The sequence below is a fragment of the Tyto alba genome, unplaced genomic scaffold (assembly GCF_018691265.1).
Source record: "Tyto alba isolate M040663 unplaced genomic scaffold, T.alba_DEE_v4.0 Super-Scaffold_12, whole genome shotgun sequence".
In the NCBI taxonomy this organism is placed as follows: domain Eukaryota; kingdom Metazoa; phylum Chordata; class Aves; order Strigiformes; family Tytonidae; genus Tyto; species Tyto alba.
In genome coordinates this window covers 5,318,260-5,340,456 of record NW_024881274.1, presented here as the reverse complement: position 1 = coordinate 5,340,456, position 22,197 = coordinate 5,318,260, and the positions used below count along the sequence as shown (strand labels likewise).

General features: G+C 61.9%; 1 protein-coding gene across 1 annotated transcript; it reads left to right on the top strand.

The window, feature by feature from the left end:
• The first annotated feature begins 1,048 nt into the window (after positions 1-1,048).
• On the top strand, positions 1,049-20,921 carry LOC116964482 (probable G-protein coupled receptor 179). Its single transcript, XM_042787108.1, is given in 16 exon segments — positions 1,049-2,101; positions 2,995-3,103; positions 4,022-4,124; positions 4,286-4,482; positions 4,657-4,725; positions 5,164-5,273; positions 5,383-5,621; positions 6,078-6,216; positions 6,422-6,527; positions 6,630-6,776; positions 7,151-9,397; positions 9,399-13,392; positions 14,827-15,653; positions 15,978-16,307; positions 16,764-18,009; positions 18,340-20,921. Coding segments are annotated over 16 exon segments (13,287 nt in total). The 5' UTR covers positions 1,049-1,259.
• The last annotated feature ends 1,276 nt before the right edge of the window (positions 20,922-22,197 follow it).

Genomic DNA, 22,197 nt, shown 5'->3' with positions numbered 1-22,197 from the left:
CGTTGGTGGGCGGGGATCCCGGAGGAGCCGTCCCGGCCGCCACCCAGGGGGCTGTCCGCGACCCCCCGCTCCGGGACAGCGGGGTGTGGGAGGGGAAACTGAGGCACGGGAGCCCGGCACCTCCGTGTTGCGAGCCCTGCGCGGCTCTTGCACGGTTCTTGCACAGCTCTTACACGGCTTTTGCACAGTTTTTGCACGGTTCTTGCACAGCTCTTGCACGGCTTTTGCACGGTTCTTGCACGGTTCTTGCACAGCTCTTATACGGCTTTTGCACAGCACTTGCACAGTTCTTGCACAGCTCTTACACGGCTTTTGCACGGTTCTTGCACAGCTCTTACACGGCTTTTGCACGGTTCTTGCACAGCTCTTACACGGCTTTTGCACAGCACTTGCACGGTTCTTGCACGCAGCATGCCCCACTGGAGGAGAGGGGGTGGGGACCAGTTCTACCCACACCTGCCTGGGGGCCGGTGGAGGGGGAAGTCACCGTTGCTTCAGGCGGGGGGGGGAAAGGGGAAGGGGGGGACCGAGCAGCCTCCTGTGCCTCAGTTTCCTCTCTGCAACCAAGGCAGTGCTGCATGGGACACCCCAGTGTAGGGGGTGGGCGTCAGTCCCCACCGTGGGGACTGTGCTCATGCCCACCTCCCCACCGCGCTCACCATCCTCAGCCCCACAGGGACATCCCATGTGTGTGCGCCATCCATCCCCACCCCACCCCCCCCCACATACCCCCCCTTTTCCAACCCCATGGCTGGGGGGGAGGGGCTGGGACCAGGGGATTGAAGCTCGGAACCATATGGGGAACCAGTGGGTCACCTTCTCCCCCTGGCTGCCGAGGGGGCCGCGGGGAGCAGGATGCTGGGAGGAAAATTCCCGGCTCCGTTGCCATGGCTTCCCCTCAGGATGCTCTTGCATCATGGCCAAGCCGAGGGGGCCGGGGTGTGGGGGTCCCCACAAGGCTCAGGGCAGGGGGGTCCCCGGCAGCGTGGCCTGCCCGAGCGGGAGCGCAGCAACAGAGCCGGGGGGGGGGGGTGAGGGGGGGCCGCTCTGGGTGGGCAGCGCCAACAGATGAACACGTTTTGGAGCCGGTGACGTCTGCTCCGGCATCGCCGAGGGAGGAAAACAAGCGGCAGAACGCGAGTCCGGCTCCGTGGAGCAGAACAAGCTCCCGGCCGGCCTCGGGCATCGTGCCCACCATGCCCCCCCCGGGCCGGCCGGTGGGGCCGCAGGGGGCCGGGGGGCTCCGCTGAGCCCAGGCCATGGGGCCGCGGTGGTGGCTGCTTCTCCGGTGCTTCTACGTGGTGCTGGTCCACGGCACCGTCCTCGCTGGGGGCCGGCGCCCACCGGAGAGACCCCCCCGGCTGGCAGGATGGTCCCCAGCCCCGTTGTCCTCCTGGGTTCCCACTCCAGAGCCGGGAGCGTCAGGGGACGCCGAGGACTCGGCAGCGGCGCTGGCTTTCCTGCAGACGGGCGACGCGCAGATCCTGACCCGGGCCAACTGCAGCCAGGGCGTCGCGGCGGGGGCACCCGACCCCGTCCCCCCCCCGGCGCTGCGTGCCACCCTGCGTGCCGTCCCCGAGGCGCTGGCCCACGCCGCCAACTTCCTCAACATGCTCTTCCAGACCAACGACATCCGCGAGGCCAGCGTGGCCGAGGACGTGGAGTGGTACCAGGCGCTGGTCCGCAGCTTGGTGGAGGGGCACCCATGGGTGCGCCGGGCGGTGCTCGCCCTCGACGCCCACCCGCTGGCCGCCAAACCCCGGCTGATGCTGCAGGCCACCAAAGGGGACGGCGAGATCCTGCTGCAGGACGTCTCCGCCGCCGCCCCCGGCCTCGGCAACCTCAGCTGGGACAACGAGTGGTTCAACGCCCTCAAGTCCCAGCGGAGCCCCCTCCTCCGCAAACGCGTGCTCAGCAACGACCTGCGCAGCATGGACACCCCGAAGTGGCAGCGGGGTGACAGCTACGTGGGGGACCCGGCCCACGTGCGGTGGTCCCCGCCGTTCCTCGAGTGCCGGGACGGCAGATTCCTGCCCGCCTGGGCAGTCACGCTCTCCTCCGCTTTCTACGGGCTCAAGCCAGACCTCAGCCCTGAGTTCAAGTAAGTGGTACCCAGAGGGGCTGAGGGCGGGGGGGGTGTAAGAGGGCTTTGGGGGTGCCCCGTGTGCACGTCGGGGGGGTGCAGCTGGAGGTGCCACCCTGGGGTGCGGGCAGCGTGGTACCAAACCCTCTGGGAACGGGCTGGCACCCTTCCCGTCCCCCCACGCGTGTGTGTGTGCGTGTGCACATGTGGGTATTTGCACGTCCACAGGCACAGAGCCGACCCCTGTGTGTGTGTGTGTGTGTATGTCCCCCGTTGTCCCCACGCTGCCCACCTCAGGCTGCCACCCTCAGAGCCCCCTACCACAGCTGGGCTGGGGCCCCCCCCAGGAGCTGCGGGGTGTCCCTGGGCTGGCGGGTCCCTGCTGCACCCCAGCAACCCCCCATGCGAGGAGCCACGGCGGGAGGCTCTGGGGAGGGAAGGGGGGCAGCTGGGTTTAGTCCCGGAGAGGGGACGTGGCCCCATTTCCAAGGGGGGAACCGTGTCCCCCTTGGAGCACCCAGGGAAGAGGGTCGGTCCCACAGGGCGAGGGACGACACGCAGGGGCCACCCCAGCAGCTCCAATTTCCCAGTCGGTTGCCTTAAAGCCCCTCTTGAGAGGCAGAATTCACACCCAGGAGCTGCTGCCCTTGCTCTTACCCCTGTCCCAGCTCCAACCTCCCCCAGACACGGCTTGGGAGGGGGACACACACACACACATCCCTGACTGGGGGGCTGGGGACCTTGCTGACACCTCACACTGCCCCAGTCCACGCGCCGGCACCGGCCACCCCCGTGGGCTCGTCCTCCCCAGTCCCAGAGGCAGCGGTGGGACACGGCCACGCTGGCTGGGGGGGACACGGGGAGGCCTCAAGCAGCCCCCAGGGCTGACCCCCCTCCGTCCCTGGGCGCAGGGGTGTCGTGCGGGTGGACATCGAGCTGCGGGACGTGGCCATCGACCAGTGCGCCAGCGGGCCGGGCTGGTTTGCAGACACCCACCGCTGTGACCTCAACAGCACCCAGGTACCGGCTGCCGGCACCCAACACCCCGCACCCCATCCCCACACCCGTCTGGGCTGGGGCTCCCCAGCACCAAACCGTCCCTGTCCCCCCAGCCGGAGTGTCCCTCCCTCCGGGCTGAGCTTTATCCTCTCCCGACCGATCCATCTGTTTCGTTCAGCTGCTCTTGGCGCTGCAGCCGAGGGGATTTATCGTGCAAATCTTCCTTTTCCGCGGCAGCGTGTGACCTGGCTGCTCCCTACCCGGGCGCCGCAGGGACGGCCGGGCTCTGGGGGTTGGCAGCCGGTGGGCGACTCACCCCCACCAGCAGCCCCCCAATTCCCCTCCTCAGCGACGCCCCCCCAGGTGAGCTGGTGATGCCCAAGCGCGTTTCAGGGCTCGGCACAACCGGTGGCATCCCCAACCAGGGCAAACCCCGCAGCCCCCCAGCTCAGTGCGGATGGGGGTCCCAACCAGAAGGCACAAAGCTGTCCCCGAGTGGGAAAGGCATCACCAGGTTCTCTTTCCTTCCCTCCGGAGGGATGAGCTCTGCCACCGGGCATCCCTCCAAAAAAAAAAAAAAAAACCCAATACCCAGAAAAGCTGCCAGCCCAGCCCATTCAGGGCAGGATCCAGCCGGGGAGGGGGGGGGGGATTAGGGCAGCAGTGCCCAGCCTGCCGCTGCCGTCACAGCTGGGCAGGATTAGCGCGCTCTGCTGCATTAGGTGTCCATTTAGGTTTTAGGGAGGGATTTGGGGACCAAGCTTTGGCTTTTAATTCTTAAATGTTTAACCACTGATTCCTCCTGGGCGCGGGGGGAGGATGGTGTGGGGTCAGGTAACCGTGAGCCGGGGGCTGCTGGGGCCCCTGGTGCAGGGGGGGAGTATACGGGGTGCAGGATGAGCCCTCGCCCGTCCAGGTGTCTCAGCCTGTCTCCTTTAGTGTGTCCCCCAGGAAAACCACGGCTTCGTCCTCGGGAGGTACCTGTGCCAGTGCAAACCGGGCTTTTACGGGGCCAGCGGAGCGGCCAGCAGTGCCCGGGCAGGTGGGTGCCATGCCTGGCCCCGGGGTCCCCATTTCACCCAGCGGCACGTGGCTCCGGCAGCAGGATCCGGGGCTGGGGGGGCACTTTGGGAAGCCCTGGCAAGGAAAGTGCCGCCGAGCCCGGGACGCGGTGATTTCACCTTGCCATCGCTCTGTCCCCAGGCGCGGCGGGGGCGGACGGGGGGTCCCGGCTGGCATGCCGGCCCTGTCACCAGGGGTGTGTCACCTGCGAGGACGATGCGCCCTGCCTGATCCAGGAGGACCGGGCGCTGCGGGCGGCCGTCCTCTCCTGCCAGGCCTGCTGCATGCTGGCTGTCTTCCTCAGCATGCTCGTCTCCTACCACTTCCGACGGAGCAAGGCAAGGCGTCCCCAGGTCCTCCCCCCCCTCCCACCCCCAAACCCTGTGGTCTCAGGGGGGGCTTTTGGGGCGGGGGGATGTGACAGCCCAGCACACACGGGGGGGATCTGGCTCCATCCCTGCCAGGCACTGGCCGAGTCTCCTGGCTGCACCCTCACACCTCTGTCCCTACAGAGGATCCGGGCGTCAGGAGTCATCCTCCTGGAGACGATCCTCTTCGGGTCCCTCCTCCTCTACTTCCCCGTGAGTATCCAGCTGGCCCCAGCACCAAAAACCTTTGGGTGAGGGTTTAAGAGCATTTGCAGCCTGGCCGGCTGCCCCCTGGGCAAAGGCACCGAGCTAGCCCCAAGCAGGGCACAGGCACAACTCCCCCTAATTGTCAATTTTGCTGGCACAGCCCCCGGCGGCTGTGGTATAAACCTTCTCAGGAAACCAAATCCTTTTTCTCCTGCTGGCCTCGGGAATTAATCCCTGCCCAAATCTTCTCTCCCTCCCACAAGAGCTGCAGTGGATGCTGTAGAGCCAAGGGGGAAGGGCAGCAGTGGGGCTGGCCCTAAAATGGGTGGTTTCCGAGGCTCCGGAATTTCCCCCCTCCCCCCCCCCCCCCCCCCCCCCGCCCTCCCCGGCAGGGGGGATCCGGCCCCGTGCCACCCCCCCGACCCCTCCCTCCCACCGCCCCAGGTGTTCATTCTGTACTTCAAGCCGAGCGTCTTCCGCTGCATCGTCCTGCGCTGGGTGCGGATGCTCGGCTTCGCCATCGTCTACGGCACCATCACCCTCAAGCTGTACAGGTAGCCGGGAGTTTGGGGGCGGGGGGGGGGGGGGGAGAAGGGAGGGCTGGATGCTCGGGACCCCCCGGGGCAGGGACTGGCTGGGGGCTCACCCCTCCGTGCCTCGCAGGGTGCTGAAGCTGTTCCTGTCCCACACGGCGCAGCGGGTGCCCTACGTGTCGAGCGGGCGGGTGCTGAAGATGCTGGGGCTGATCCTGCTCCTGGTGCTGTGGTTCCTGGCGGCCTGGACCATCGGGATGCTGGAGAACATCGACAAGAACATCCCGCTGGTGATCCGCACCCAGACCGCCCGCGGGCTCCATTTCTACATCTGTGGCCACGACCGCTGGGACTACATGATGGTGATCGGTGAGACCAGCCCCCACGGTGTCCTGAGGACCCTCACAGCCCCAGGATCCCATCCTGTACACGCCGGGGTTTAATTTCCTTGTCCATTTAACCTGCCTGGAGCCTGCAAGCCAGGCTGGGGTGCCCGACCTGCCTCCCACCCTCTCTTCTGAGTATCCCCAGGACTCGCCCCGGCGCAGGGTAGATCACCCGGTGCAGGCGGTGAGTCCCGGTGGCTTTCAGGCAGGCTGTGCCGGAGGATGCTCCGCACCAGCTCTGGCTCCAGCCGTGGCACGTGCCAGCAGCAGCCGGGCAGAACGTGCTGGGCTGGATGCACCCCACGGCAGGGAGGTCCCGGTGGGCAGCAGCACCCACCCCGCAGCTCAGCACCCGACGGTGCCACCCAGGAAACCACGCTGCCGGCAGCAGGGTGATGGGGCTGGATGCTCAGCATCGCTCCCCCGCTCTCTCCCACAGCCGAAATCCTGTTCCTGCTGTGGGGCAGCTTCCTGTGCTACGCCACGCGCGCCGTGCCCTCCGCCTTCCACGAGCCCCGCTACATGGGCATCGCGCTCCACAACGAGCTCATGATCTCGGCCGCCTTCCACGTGGTCAGGTAGGGCGTGGGGGCTGTGAGGGGGCTGCGAATCGAGATTCCCCATCCCCGGGGCTGCGGAGGAACTGGCGGAAAATCCCTGAAGCCAGCGGGTTCCCTGCATGGGTCACCCGGGTAGGGTGGGGGCCGTGGGGGCCGGAGGTGGGGAAGGGGCTGCGGGTGCCTCGGCGGGACCCGGCGCTGCCCTCCTCCTCTCCCCTTCCAGGTTCGTCATGGTCCCCTCGCTGCACCCCGACTGGACCCTGCTGCTCTTCTTCGCTCACACCCACGGCACCATCACCATGACCCTGGCGCTGCTCTTCATCCCAAAGGTAACGCTCAGCCCAGCGACTGGGGGAGAGGGGGGCTGGGGGTTCCCCGGCGTTTCAGGGACCCCTCGGCGAGCTCACCCCTCGCCCCCCTCCCCAACTCAGTTCCTGCACGCCGGCTCGCCGCTGCGGGAGGAGATCGCGGCCGAGGTCTATGAGGACGAGCTGGACACACGGCGCTCGGGCTCCCGCCTGAACAGCAGCATCGCGTCCGCCTGGAGCGAGCACAGTCTCGACCCCGATGACATTCGGGTGGGTGGCACACTCAGGACCTTCTTTTGACGCTAGCTATGCAGCCCCGCACAGAGTAAGAGGTGCCTTTTGCGATCTTTCTCCTGATGCAAAGCAAAAAGGGGTGGGGGGAGAAGGGGGTGCAGGGTGAACCGGCCACGGGTCGGGAAAACCTTCTGTGTCCCCTGGGTTGGAGAGACGGGCAGCGCGGGGGGCTTGGGGACATGGGGACAGCCTGGTTTTAGGGGCCAACCCGGGGCTTTGCGGGGTCATCCCAGCCGTAGCCCCCCGTGGGGTCCCATTGTACGTGCTCTCCTCTCTCCCCTCTCTCTGCCGCGTCCCCCCTCCCCACCCCCCACCCCCGCCACCTCCCCGGCCTCGCCCGCGGCGCGCAGGAGGAGCTGAAGAAGCTTTACGCGCAGCTCGAGGCGCACAAGACGCGGAGGATGGCAGCCAACAACCCCCACCTCCCCAAGAAGCGCGGCTCCCGCCGCAGCCTGGGCCGCTCCATCGCCCGCCGCGTCGCCGAGCTGCCCGAGGCCGTGGCGCGCCGCAGCAGCGGCGGGGAGCGGGTGGGCACCCCGGCCCACCGCGGCTCCCGCGCCAAGCGGCTCCCCAGCGCCGGCTGCACCAGCCTGCGGATGCGGGATGACGCTTCCTGGCGCCGCACCGCAGCCCTGCGCAAGTCCCGCAGCGCCGAGGGACCCGCCCGGGAGCTCCCGGGAGGTTCGCCCACCCCCGGGACCCCCCGGGAGCCTGGGCCGAGGAGGAAGATGATGGCGGCGATGGCCTCGGAGCCATCTGACGGCAAGTCCCTCGACACCGCCCCGCTCATCTGCAAGTCGGCCAGTGCCCACAACCTGGCGAGGCACAGGCAGCCCCCCCCGCCCCGCGCACCCCCCTTGCAGAAGTCGCTCACCGTCGTTGCCGGTGCACGGGAAGAGACCCTGCTCGCCACCAGCCGAGCCAAGCGGGAGGTGTGGCACGCCAACCGGCACCCATCCGCCCTGGCTTTGGGGCACCCCACGGGCCAGGGCCCCCCCAGGGCTGCCAGAAAGCCCCAAAGCCTGGATGCAGCTGACGCCCTTCCACCAGCCAGCTCCAGCCCCGCCAAGGGGTGCTTCCCGGACAACACGTCCCCCCTGGGCACTGGCAAGGTGCAGAAACGCGTCACCTACGCCCCCATCAAGAGCATCAGCACCGACAACTCCCACCTCCCGGGGCGGGTGCGGGTGGCGGTGAGGAGAACCCCACCACCCCCCCCCATCCGCTACCAGAGCCTGGGCCAGCGTGCCACACTGGCCAGGGACAGCCTGGAGCCGGTGGAGCCCCCCACGGGCCCCCCAGCACGGGCAGAAGAGCCAGAAAGAGCGGCGGAGGGGCCTGCAGAGAAAGATTCGGGGCGCACGTTCCCCCCGGCGAGGAAGGGCAGGCTGCTGGCCGCAGCGTCCATCCCGGCGCAGGTCTGCCCCTGGGAGCTGATCCAGGAGGAGATTCTGAGCCGGAGGCAGAAAGCTGCCGAAGCAGCAGATTCGGGGACCCCTGGTGAGGCATCAGACACCCCCCCCAACCTGCCCTCCCAGAAGAGCCCCCACCGGAGCACGGGACTCGCCGTCAAAGCCTTCAACCACTGCAGGGGGAAAGGCATCCTGAAGGCAAAGAGGGAAAGCGAGGGGAGCGTCGGGAAGAGGGGGCATGAGCAGGAGGGGGGCAGCAGGACGGAGAGGCCCCGCTTGGCAGAGATGTTGGCCATGTCCCTCGGGGGGATCGGCCAAGTCCCCATCACCAAAATCCCTGAGTGGAGCAGGGAGAAGCCCGGCAGCAAGCCCCCCGCCTGGCCGTGGCAGGGGGATGCGGTCCCCTGCCAGCACAACGTCGGCACGGCCGGGGAAGCCACGGGCTGGGGGGACAACAGGGCAGGACAGTGGCACAGCCCGGCCCTGGGGGCAGAGGAGCCCGGAGCTCTCAGGGGGGACACAGATGCTGGTGGGGTCCCAGGGCCACCTGTGGGAGTGTACAAGATCCCACCCAGTGCTGGCCACCAAGAAGGAGCTGAAACCCCAGCGGTGGCCAGCGGTGGGAAAGCACCGGCACGACCCTGGGAAGGGGCTGAGGCTCCCGCGGCGCAGCCGGGGAAGGATGCTCCCGTGGCCATGGCTGGGCTGATCACACCGGAGGAAGGGGCGGCCAAGCTGGCTGAGGGACTCGAGGGCACCAGCAGATCCGTCTGCCCCCGGGACCATGCGGAGGTGCAGCAGCCGCGTGTAAAACCCGTCGCTGGCAGCTCCCACCCGTCCACCGCCGGTGTGCAGAGAGCGGCTGCCGGGAAGCCGGGGGCTGTTTGTCCCCGGGGAGCCCCGGGTGTCCCAGCGGGAAGAGGAGCTTTGCTGCGCCAGGTGGCAGTTGCATCCCAGGAGGACAGCAGGGTCCCACCGGGCGAGGAGAACCTGGCCAAAGCACTGGAGAAGGGGGGGCGGCCAGCCCGAGCCCCTCGGTTCTGGGGGGGGCTGGGGCACCGAGAGGGTCCCTCCAATGAGCCCGAGCGCAGAAGTGGCCCTGGCTGCAGTGGGAAAAGCTGGCAGGGCGGTGGGCAGGCAGGCAGAGGTCTGTCCCGGGGAAACCCAAGCAGATTCCAGCGTTAAAAAAGAAATTTGCCCCTGGGAGGAGAGTGGGGGTGAGTGCTGGGGGCCGGGCAGAGCCCCAGGAAAGGGTGGCAGCGAGGGGGATCCCTGCCACGCCGGGGATGAGCTGGGCATGGAGAAACCGCTAGCAAAAACTCCAGAGCTGAAAGGGGCTCTGGAAAAAGAGGGTGGCGTGGAAGACAGGAGGGCTGAGGTTTGTCCATGTGAGACCGGGGAAGGGGGAAGGACTGTCGGAGCAGAAATCTGCCCCTGGGATGCAGAGGGGGCTTGGTCGGAGCAAGAGAGAGGGGAAGGGGAGAGAAGGCAGCTGGCTAAGGGGGACAAGAGCATCAGACCAGATTTACTGGGTTTGCTGAGAGCGCAGGAGACTGGGAGCAGCCTGGAAGAACCCAGCCAGCCCGCGGGCAGTGCCAGCAGGGAGGAACTGACACCGAAACCTGCTCCCGAAAGCTCCGAGCTGCCAGAAGTGACCTCGAGGATCCTGATGAGCCCCCGGGCTTTGGTTTGTCCCTGGGAAGCAAGGGGAACTGAGAGCAATGCAGAAGTTTGCCCTTGGGAAAGGGGAACAGCTTTATCTGATGCAGGAAAACCAGATGATGGTAAAATTTCGCAAGTGAAGAAAGGGATTTCCCCCCAGAGAGTGGCCCGGGAGGGCACGGGGGAGATGGCTCGAACTGTGGGCAAGGGGAACAGACAGTGGGGATCCCCCTGCCCTGGAGAACGTGCAGAGCAGCCCAGCATGGGACTTGCAGCAAAAAGCCCATCTCTGCCCACAACACCAGCCAGGCAAGAAAGAACCATCGATAGCGAAAAGGCTGACATTTCTCCGTGGGAAGTGGAAGAGGAGTCACTTGCCAAAACAGAAATCTGCCCCTGGGAAGAGCCTGCAGCTCCGTTGGGGAAGGGGAGACTGAATCAGGACACACGTGGGACTTCTGAAGGGGAAAACAAACCAGGATCCAGAGGACTTCAAGACATTAAAGAAAAGCTGGCAGAGGTGGGTGGCTGCCAAGCAGAGCACAGGGACACCAGGATCTTTACAGAGCACATTAAGAAAAGTCTGGAGAGCTCAAAAGCCGAGTTCAAGAAACCCGAGACTATGGAGAGCATAAAGGAGGAGGTCTGTCCCTGGGAGAGCCTGGGCATAGAGCAACTCCCAGCAAAACCCGGTGCTGAGATCCCAGCACTGCCCAAATCACCTTCAAAGAAATCCCAGAGCGCAGAGAGCCTGAAGGCAGAGGTCTGTCCTCAGGAGCTCAAATCCACTGATAAAGCAGAAATCTGCCCCTGGGAGGCGGCTGCTTCACCATCAGGTAAAGAGAAATCAAGACAGGACAGAGATGCTCTGCCCATAGCGAGCAAAAGCCCTTCTACAGGTCAAGGTCGCCACAGAAAGATTGGAGAGAGCATGTCTGGAAAGAAGGAGAAAGCAAGCAGTGACCGTGAGTTTGTCTGCCCCTGGGAGAGCCTGGGCACGGAGGGCTCCTCCACAGGGTACAGCACGAGGAGCATAGAGCTGCTGAAAGCCACCACGAAGAAATGGGAGAGCATGGGAAGAGCGAAGGGCAACGTCCGTCCCTGGGAGAGCCTGAACATAGAGCAGCCCCCAGCAAAACCCCGTGCTGGGAGCCCAGTGCTGCCCAAATCACCTTCGAAGAAATACAAAAGTGCAGAAAGCCCAAAGGCAGAAGTCTGTCCTTGGGAGGCTCAGGAGGTTGAAGCCGATGGCAAAGCCAAAATCTGCTCCAGGGAGGCGGCTGCAAGTCCCTCCGATCAGCAAAAGGCCAAGCAGGGTCCTGGGGTCGGCTCTAAGGGGGACAAGCGCATCACGCGCCAGGCAGCGTTAGCCAGCCCGGAGAGATCCCTGGAGAAGGACAGCAGCGAGCGAGAGGCCGTTTGTCCCTGGGAGAGTCTGGGGACGGAGCAGCCCCCAGCAAAACCCCGTGCTGGGAGCCCAACGCTGCCCAAATCACCTTCAAAGAAATCCCAGAGCGCAGAGAGCCTGAAGGCAGAGGTCTGTCCTCAGGAACTCAAATCCACTGATAAAGCTGAAATCTGCCCCTGGGAGGCGGCTGCTTCCCCATCAACTAAAGAGAAATCAAGACAGGACAGAGATGCTCTGCCCATAGCGAGCAAAAGCCCTTCTACAGGTCAAGGTCTCCACAGAAAGATTGGAGACAGCATGTCTGGAAAGAAGGAGAAAGCAAGCAGTGACCGTGAGTTTGTCTGCCCCTGGGAGAGCCTGGGCACGGAGGGCTCCTCCACGGGGTACAGCACGAAGAGCATAGAGCTGCTGAAAGCCACCACGAAGAAATGGGAGAGCATGGGAAGAGCGAAGGGCAACGTCCGTCCCTGGGAGAGCCTGAATATAGAGCAGCCCCCAGCAAAACCCCGTGCTGGGAGCCCAGTGCTGCCCAAATCACCTTCAAAGAAATCCCAGAGAGCAGAGAGCCTGAAGGCAGAGGTCTGTCCTCAGGAACTCAAATCCACTGATAAAGCAGAAATCTGCCCCTGGGAGGCGGCTGCTTCCCCAGCAACTACAGAGAAATCAAGACAGGACAGAGATGCTCTGCCCGTAGAGAGTGAACACCCTTCTGCAGATCAAGGTCTCTGCAAAGGATTTGGAGACAGCACATCCGGAAAGCAGGACAAAGCAAGCAGTGACCATGAGTCCATCTGCCCCTGGGAGAGCCTGGGCACAGAGCAGCCCCCAGCAAAACCCCGTTCGGAGAGCCCAACGCTGCCCAAATCACCTTCGAAGAAATCCCAGAGCGCAGAGAGCCTGAAGGCAGAGGTCTGTCCTTGGGAGCTCAAATCCACTGATAAAGCAGAAATCTGCCCCTGGGAGGCAGCTCCTTCCCCATCAACTACAGAGAAATCAAGACAGGACAGAGATGCTCTGCCCATAGCGAGTGAGCACCCTTCTGCAGATCAAGGTCTCCACAAAAAGACTGGAGACAGCATGTCTGAAAAGAAGGAGCAAGCAAGCAGTGACCGTGAGTCCATCTGCCCCTGGGAGGGCACAGGCACGGGCACGGAGGGCTCCTTCACGGGGTACAGCACGAGGAGCATAGAGCTGCTGAAAGCCACCGCCAAGAAATGGCAGCTCATCAGGAGAGCAAAAGTGAATGTCTGTCCCCTGGAGAGCCTGGGCACAGAGCAGCCCCCAGCAAAACCCCGTGCGGAGAGCCCAACGCTGCCCAAATCGCCTTCGAAGAAATCCCAGAGCGCAGAGAGCCTGAAGGCAGAGGTCTGTCCTCAGGAGCTCAAGTCCACTGATAAAGCTGAAATCTGCCCCTGGGAGGCAGCTGCTTCACCATCAGCTAAAGAGAAATCAAGACAGGACAAAGATGCTCTGCCCATAGAGAGTGAACACCCTTCTGCAGATCAAGGTCTCTGCAAAGGATTTGGAGACAGCACATCCGGAAAGCAGGACAAAGCAAGGAGTGACCCTGAGTCCATCTGCCCCTGGGAGAGCCTGGGGATGGAGCAGCCCCCAGCAAAACCCCGTTCGGAGAGCCCAACGCTGCCCAAATCACCTTCAAAGAAATCCCAGAGCGCAGAGAGCCTGAAGGCAGAGGTCTGTCCTTGGGAGCTCAAATCCACTGATAAAGCAGAAATCTGCCCCTGGGAGGCAGCTGCTTCCCCATCAACTACAGAGAAATCAAGACAGGACAGAGATGCTCTGCCCATAGCGAGTGAGCACCCTTCTGCAGATCAAGGTCTCCACAAAAAGACTGGAGACAGCATGTCTGAAAAGAAGGAGCAAGCAAGCAGTGACCGTGAGTCCATCTGCCCCTGGGAGGGCACAGGCACGGGCACGGAGGGCTCCTTCACGGGGTACAGCACGAGGAGCATAGAGCTGCTGAAAGCCACCGCCAAGAAATGGCAGCTCATCAGGAGAGCAAAAGTGAATGTCCGTCCCTGGGAGAGCCTGGGCACAGAGCAGCCCCCAGCAAAACCCCGTGCGGAGAGCCCAACGCTGCCCAAATCACCTTCGAAGAAATCCCAGAGCGCAGAGAGCCTGAAGGCAGAGGTCTGTCCTTGGGAGGCTCAGGAGGTTGAAGCCGATGGCAAAGCCAAAATCTGCTCCAGGGAGGCGGCTGCAAGTCCCTCCGATCAGCAAAAGGCCAAGCAGGGTCCTGGGGTCGGCTCTAAGGGGGACAAGCGCATCACGCGCCAGGCAGCGTTAGCCAGCCCGGAGAGATCCCTGGAGAAGGACAGCAGCGAGCGAGAGGCCGTTTGTCCCTGGGAGAGTCTGGGGACGGAGCAGCCCCCAGCAAAACCCCATGCTGGGAGCCCAGTGCTGCCCAAATCACCTTCAAAGAAATCCCAGAGTGCAGAGAGCCTGAAGGCAGAGGTCTGTCCTCAGGAACTCAAATCCACTGATAAAGCTGAAATCTGCCCCTGGGAGGCGGCTGCTTCACCATCAGGTAAAGAGAAATCAAGACAGGACAGAGATGCTCTGCCCGTAGAGAGTGAACACCCTTCTGCAGATCAAGGTCTCAGCAAGGGATTTGGAGACAGCACATCCGGAAAGCAGGACAAAGCAAGCAGTGACCGTGAGTCCATCTGCCCCTGGGAGAGCCTGGGGATGGAGCAGCCCCCAGAAAAACCCCGTGCTGGGAGCCCAACGCTGCCCAAATCACCTTCAAAGAAATCCCAGAGCGCAGAGAGCCTGAAGGCAGAGGTCTGTCCTTGGGAGCTCAAATCCACTGATAAAGCAGAAATCTGCCCCTGGGAGGCAGCTCCTTCCCCATCAACTACAGAGAAATCAAGACAGGACAGAGATGCTCTGCCCATAGCGAGTGAGCACCCTTCTGCAGATCAAGGTCTCCACAAAAAGACTGGAGACAGCATGTCTGAAAAGAAGGAGCAAGCAAGCAGTGACCGTGAGTCCATCTGCCCCTGGGAGGGCACAGGCACGGGCACGGAGGGCTCCTTCACGGGGTACAGCACGAGGAGCATAGAGCTGCTGAAAGCCACCGCCAAGAAATGGCAGCTCATCAGGAGAGCAAAAGTGAATGTCCGTCCCTGGGAGAGCCTGGGCACAGAGCAGCCCCCAGCAAAACCCCGTGCTGGGAGCCCAACGCTGCCCAAATCGCCTTCGAAGAAATCCCAGAGTGCAGAGAGCCTGAAGGCAGAGGTCTGTCCTTGGGAGGCTCAGGAGGTTGAAGCCGATGGCAAAGCCAAAATCTGCTCCAGGGAGGCGGCTGCAAGTCCCTCCGATCAGCAAAAGGCCAAGCAGGGTCCTGGGGTCGGCTCTAAGGGGGACAAGCGCATCACGCGCCAGGCAGCGTTAGCCAGCCCGGAGAGATCCCTGGAGAAGGACAGCAGCGAGCGAGAGGCCGTTTGTCCCTGGGAGAGTCTGGGGACGGAGCAGCCCCCAGCAAAACCCCATGCTGGGAGCCCAGTGCTGCCCAAATCACCTTCAAAGAAATCCCAGAGTGCAGAGAGCCTGAAGGCAGAGGTCTGTCCTCAGGAACTCAAATCCACTGATAAAGCTGAAATCTGCCCCTGGGAGGCGGCTGCTTCACCATCAGGTAAAGAGAAATCAAGACAGGACAGAGATGCTCTGCCCGTAGAGAGTGAACACCCTTCTGCAGATCAAGGTCTCTGCAAAGGATTTGGAGACAGCACATCCGGAAAGCAGGACAAAGCAAGCAGTGACCGTGAGTCCATCTGCCCCTGGGAGAGCCTGGGCACAGAGCAGCCCCCAGCAAAACCCCGTTCGGAGAGCCCAACGCTGCCCAAATCACCTTCAAAGAAATCCCAGAGCGCAGAGAGCCTGAAGGCAGAGGTCTGTCCTTGGGAGCTCAAATCCACTGATAAAGCAGAAATCTGCCCCTGGGAGGCAGCTGCTTCCCCATCAACTACAGAGAAATCAAGACAGGACAGAGATGCTCTGCCCATAGCGAGTGAGCACCCTTCTGCAGATCAAGGTCTCCACAAAAAGACTGGAGACAGCATGTCTGAAAAGAAGGAGCAAGCAAGCAGTGACCGTGAGTCCATCTGCCCCTGGGAGGGCACAGGCACGGGCACGGAGGGCTCCTTCACGGGGTACAGCACGAGGAGCATAGAGCTGCTGAAAGCCACCGCCAAGAAATGGCAGCTCATCAGGAGAGCAAAAGTGAATGTCCGTCCCTGGGAGAGCCTGGGCACAGAGCAGCCCCCAGCAAAACCCCGTGCGGAGAGCCCAACGCTGCCCAAATCACCTTCGAAGAAATCCCAGAGCGCAGAGAGCCTGAAGGCAGAGGTCTGTCCTTGGGAGGCTCAGGAGGTTGAAGCCGATGGCAAAGCCAAAATCTGCTCCAGGGAGGCGGCTGCAAGTCCCTCCGATCAGCAAAAGGCCAAGCAGGGTCCTGGGGTCGGCTCTAAGGGGGACAAGCGCATCACGCGCCAGGCAGCGTTAGCCAGCCCGGAGAGATCCCTGGAGAAGGACAGCAGCGAGCGAGAGGCCGTTTGTCCCTGGGAGAGTCTGGGGACGGAGCAGCCCCCAGCAAAACCCCATGCTGGGAGCCCAGTGCTGCCCAAATCACCTTCAAAGAAATCCCAGAGTGCAGAGAGCCTGAAGGCAGAGGTCTGTCCTCAGGAACTCAAATCCACTGATAAAGCTGAAATCTGCCCCTGGGAGGCGGCTGCTTCACCATCAGGTAAAGAGAAATCAAGACAGGACAGAGATGCTCTGCCCGTAGAGAGTGAACACCCTTCTGCAGATCAAGGTCTCAGCAAGGGATTTGGAGACAGCACATCCGGAAAGCAGGACAAAGCAAGCAGTGACCGTGAGTCCATCTGCCCCTGGGAGAGCCTGGGGATGGAGCAGCCCCCAGAAAAACCCCGTGCTGGGAGCCCAACGCTGCCCAAATCACCTTCAAAGAAATCCCAGAGCGCAGAGAGCCTGAAGGCAGAGGTCTGTCCTTGGGAGCTCAAATCCACTGATAAAGCAGAAATCTGCCCCTGGGAGGCAGCTCCTTCCCCATCAACTACAGAGAAATCAAGACAGGACAGAGATGCTCTGCCCATAGCGAGTGAGCACCCTTCTGCAGATCAAGGTCTCCACAAAAAGACTGGAGACAGCATGTCTGAAAAGAAGGAGCAAGCAAGCAGTGACCGTGAGTCCATCTGCCCCTGGGAGGGCACAGGCACGGGCACGGAGGGCTCCTTCACGGGGTACAGCACGAGGAGCATAGAGCTGCTGAAAGCCACCGCCAAGAAATGGCAGCTCATCAGGAGAGCAAAAGTGAATGTCCGTCCCTGGGAGAGCCTGGGCACAGAGCAGACCCCAGCAAAACCCCGTGCGGAGAGCCCAACGCTGCCCAAATCACCTTCGAAGAAATCCCAGAGCGCAGAGAGCCTGAAGGCAGAGGTCTGTCCTTGGGAGGCTCAGGAGGTTGAAGCCGATGGCAAAGCCAAAATCTGCTCCAGGGAGGCGGCTGCAAGTCCCTCCGATCAGCAAAAGGCCAAGCAGGGTCCTGGGGTTGGCTCTAAGGGGGACAAGCGCATCACGCGCCAGGCAGCGTTAGCCAGCCCGGAGAGATCCCTGGAGAAGGACAGCTGCGAGCGAGAGGCCGTTTGTCCCTGGGAGAGCCTGGGCACGGAGCAGCCCCCAGCAAAACCCCGTGCTGGGAGCCCAGTGCTGCCCAAATCACCTTCAAAGAAATCCCAGAGTGCAGAGAGCCTGAAGGCAGAGGTCTGTCCTCAGGAACTCAAATCCACTGATAAAGCTGAAATCTGCCCCTGGGAGGCGGCTGCTTCACCATCAGGTAAAGAGAAATCAAGACAGGACAGAGATGCTCTGCCCGTAGAGAGTGAACACCCTTCTGCAGATCAAGGTCTCAGCAAGGGATTTGGAGACAGCACATCCGGAAAGCAGGACAAGGCAAGCAGTGACCGTGAGTCCATCTGCCCCTGGGAGAGCCTGGGGATGGAGCAGCCCCCAGAAAAACCCCGTGCTGGGAGCCCAACGCTGCCCAAATCACCTTCGAAGAAATCCCAGAGCGCAGAGAGCCTGAAGGCAGAGGTCTGTCCTTGGGAGCTCAAATCCACTGATAAAGCAGAAATCTGCCCCTGGGAGGCAGCTGCTTCCCCATCAACTACAGAGAAATCAAGACAGGACAGAGATGCTCTGCCCATAGCGAGTGAACACCCTTCTGCAGATCAAGGTCTCCACAAAAAGACTGGAGACAGCATGTCTGAAAAGAAGGAGCAAGCAAGCAGTGACCGTGAGTCCATCTGCCCCTGGGAGGGCACAGGCACAGGCACGGAGGGCTCCTTCACGGGGTACAGCACGAGGAGCATAGAGCTGCTGAAAGCCACCGCCAAGAAATGGCAGCTCATCAGGAGAGCAAAAGTGAATGTCCGTCCCCTGGAGAGCCTGGGCGCGGAGCAGCCCCCAGCAAAACCCCGTGCGGAGAGCCCAACGCTGCCCAAATCACCTTCGAAGAAATCCCAGAGCACAGAGAGCCTGAAGGCAGAGGTCTGTCCTCAGGAGCTCAAATCCACTGATAAAGCTGAAATCTGCCCCTGGGAGGCGGCTGCTTCCCCAGCAACTAGAGAGAAATCAAGACAGGACAAAGATGCTCTGCCCATAGCGAGCGAAAGCCCTTCTACAGGTCAAGGCCTCTGCAAAGGATTTGGAGACAGCACATCCGGAAAGCAGGACAAGGCAAGCAGTGACCGTGAGTCCATCTGCCCCTGGGAGAGCCTGGGGATGGAGCAGCCCCCAGCAAAACCCCGTGCTGGGAGCCCAGTGCTGCCCAAATCACCTTCAAAGAAATCCCAGAGTGCAGAGAGCCTGAAGGCAGAGGTCTGTCCTCAGGAACTCAAATCCACTGATAAAGCTGAAATCTGCCCCTGGGAGGCGGCTGCTTCACCATCAGGTAAAGAGAAATCAAGACAGGACAGAGATACTCTGCCCATAGAGAGTGAACACCCTTCTGCAGATCAAGGTCTCAGCAAGGGATTTGGAGACAGCACATCCGGAAATCAGGACAAAGCAAGCAGTGACCGTGAGTCCATCTGCCCCTGGGAGAGCCTGGGGATGGAGCAGCCCCCAGAAAAACCCCGTGCTGGGAGCCCAACGCTGCCCAAATCACCTTCGAAGAAATCCCAGAGCGCAGAGAGCCTGAAGGCAGAGGTCTGTCCTTGGGAGCTCAAATCCACTGATAAAGCAGAAATCTGCCCCTGGGAGGCAGCTGATTCCCCATTAACTACAGAGAAATCAAGACAGGACAGAGATGCTCTGCCCATAGCGAGTGAACACCCTTCTGCAGATCAAGGTCTCCACAAAAAGACTGGAGACAGCATGTCTGAGAAGAAGGAGCAAGCAAGCAGTGACCGTGAGTCCATCTGCCCCTGGGAGGGCACAGGCACGGGCACGGAGGGCTCCTTCACGGGGTACAGCACGAGGAGCATAGAGCTGCTGAAAGCCACCGCCAAGAAATGGCAGCTCATCAGGAGAGCAAAAGTGAATGTCCGTCCCTGGGAGAGCCTGGGCACAGAGCAGCCCCCAGCAAAACCCCGTGCGGAGAGCCCAACGCTGCCCAAATCACCTTCGAAGAAATCCCAGAGAGCAGAGAGCCTGAAGGCTGAGGTCTGTCCTCTGGAGCTCAAATCCACTGATAAAGCTGAAATCTGCCCCTGGGAGGCGGCTGCTTCACCATCAGGTAAAGAGAAATCAAGACAGGACAAAGATGCTCTGCCCGTAGAGAGTGAACACCCTTCTGCAGATCAAGGTCTCAGCAAGGGATTTGGAGACAGCATGTCCGGAAAGCAGGACAAAGCAAGGAGTGACCGTGAGTCCATCTGCCCCTGGGAGAGCCTGGGGATGGAGCAGCCCCCAGCAAAACCCCGTGCTGGGAGCCCAGTGCTGCCCAAATCACCTTCAAAGAAATCCCAGAGCGCAGAGAGCCTGAAGGCAGAGGTCTGTCCTCAGGAACTCAAATCCACTGATAAAGCTGAAATCTGCCCCTGGGAGGCGGCTGCTTCACCATCAGGTAAAGAGAAATCAAGACAGGACAGAGATGCTCTGCCCGTAGAGAGTGAACACCCTTCTGCAGATCAAGGTCTCTGCAAAGGATTTGGAGACAGCACATCCGGAAAGCAGGACAAAGCAAGCAGTGACCGTGAGTCCATCTGCCCCTGGGAGAACCTGGGGATGGAGCAACCCCCAGAAAAACCCCGTTCGGAGAGCCCAACACTGCCCAAATCACCTTCGAAGAAATCCCAGAGCGCAGAGAGCCTGAAGGCAGAGGTCTGTCCTTGGGAGCTCAAATCCACTGATAAAGCAGAAATCTGCCCCTGGGAGGCAGCTGCTTCCCCATCAACTACAGAGAAATCAAGACAGGACAGAGATGCTCTGCCCATAGCGAGTGAACACCCTTCTGCAGATCAAGGTCTCCACAAAAAGACTGGAGACAGCATGTCTGAAAAGAAGGAGCAAGCAAGCAGTGACCGTGAGTCCATCTGCCCCTGGGAGGGCACAGGCACGGGCACGGAGGGCTCCTTCACGGGGTACAGCACGAGGAGCATAGAGCTGCTGAAAGCCACCGCCAAGAAATGGCAGCTCATCAGGAGAGCAAAAGTGAATGTCCGTCCCTGGGAGAGCCTGGGCGCGGAGCAGCCCCCAGCAAAACCCCGTGCGGAGAGCCCAACGCTGCCCAAATCACCTTCGAAGAAATCCCAGAGCACAGAGAGCCTGAAGGCAGAGGTCTGTCCTTGGGAGTCTCAGGAGGTTGAAGCCGATGGCAAAGCCAAAATCTGCTCCAGGGAGGTGGCTGCACCTCTGCTGCAGAAAGGAGCGGCCCCGGGTAAGGCAAGCATCCCACCAGAAAAAGCAGGTGCCTCCAAACCACCAGAGAAGGGGAGCAGCGAGTGCGAGGCCATCTGCCCCTGGGAGAGCCAGGGCATGGAGGAGCGCTCCCTGAAAAGTGCAACGGGGAAGGAGCCATCCAAGAAGTCTGATGGCACGGAGAGCAGGAAATCTGATATTTGTCCCTGGGAAGCAGCAGACCCCACCAGCTTGGAGAAGGAAACCTTCAAACCAGGCATGCACCCGCAGGATGCTGACAGAGCATCCCCCACCGGGACAGGGAAGTCAAAACCGGTGGCAGGAGCCAGCTCTGTGTCTGCAACAGCTCTGCTGAAAAAACCCAAGAGCGGATCTGACTGCAAGGCTGAGCACAAGCCCCTGTGCCGCATCCTGCCGGGCATCGAGCCCCCACGGGGCCCCGGAGCAGAACTGCTTTCTCAGGGAGCAAGCACGGCTCCCACGGAGGGCAGCAGCCCCAGCACAAGCGCTACTGCAGCTGAGGTTTGTCCCCGGGAAGCAGAAGAGACTCTGGCAGCATCCGACAAGCCCAGCCCAGACATGAGGAAAACCTCCGAAGTGTGTCCGTGGGAGGTGGAGAGCGTGGATCCCAGTCCAGCCCTCCACGGGGAGGGCAAAGCCGTGGTGAGCCCCCAGGATGGAGACAGGGGCGTGAGGGAAACCGAACCCGATGTCTGCCCGTGGGAACACGAGTAGTTCCCTCCGTTCGGCCTGCAGACATGGCTTTCAGGAACAGAAAGTCTTGAGCTGAGAAGGCTGCTGCCCACCTGCACAGCCCAGACGGGGTGTCCACCAAAGCCAACAGCACGGCCGCACTCCCACTGGGCTCCAGTGGTGGCCATCAACCAGCCAAGCTTGGGGGCCACCACAGCAGGGGACAGCTGGCATCTCCTGCCTTCATCGAAGCACTCACGCCAGGCAGCAGCCTGCAAATGCCACCCATCACTCACCCACAGGTTCCTGGCCCAGCGTGGGGCCCCTGAATACATCAAAACACCCGTGGGACCGGCCTCACTTCGCTTCCACCAACCCAGCAGGCACAAGGCTGCAGCTCACCAGCAGTTGAACATCCTCCTGCCGCGTCGGGAGGTTTGTGCCTCCGGCAGAGCGAGGAACGGTTTGCCTGGCACCCCGAAATACACAGTCCTGCAGCCTCAGTAAACTGACCACTGAAACAAGGGGAGAGCCAAGCCAGGGGCAGCAATGATGCGACGGGGAGGAAAAGAGCTTTCCAGAGGTCCTGCAGCCCAGCTGATCGACCCCAGCGCTGCTGTCCCCTCCGTTTTAAGCCAGGGTTTAAGCACTGCTAGGACCAGGCAGGGTCTGCAGCCTGCGATGAAGGGCCGTTGTTCCAAGTCAGCCCTACGACACATTTTGCTTCCTTGAATCGAAGCCATTTATTTTTAAACATCCCCTGAAAGGCCCCGAGCCAGCCACAGGCCTTCCAGGCACGCAGAGCAAACCTCTGCGCTCCGGGTTGGCCCAGCGACGCCAGCGCCGTGCTCAAACCCCGCACCTTGGCGATGCCCACCACCACCTCTGCTCCCAGACACCCTTGCCTATCGCTTGACCTGGGTGGGATAAAAACCAACCTCCAGGCCACCCGGCTGCTCTGCTTTCAGAAACCTCCGCATCCACACAGGCTGAGAGGGGTATTCCTGCTCCTACCCTCCTCCCTAACTTCACGGCACTGCTACACTTCTAACCCTTGCAGCAACTCAGCCGTGAAGGTGCTTGTCTTAATTTAATTAACAATGCCACTAACTTTTCGAAGCACTTTGTTGTCACTGGTTTCTTCTTCACTCATACCACGCGTGCATGCGTGTGCATTCACTGTGTGTGCACACCCGCCCGTCACAGGTGAGGGTTTTTCCACCATTTCCACCGGCACTAGCAAGCCTTCACTTTTACAGCCCATCTGTAGAAGCGCTGGATGCCTTTTGTCATCCCACCTATCAACTTCAGGACCCAT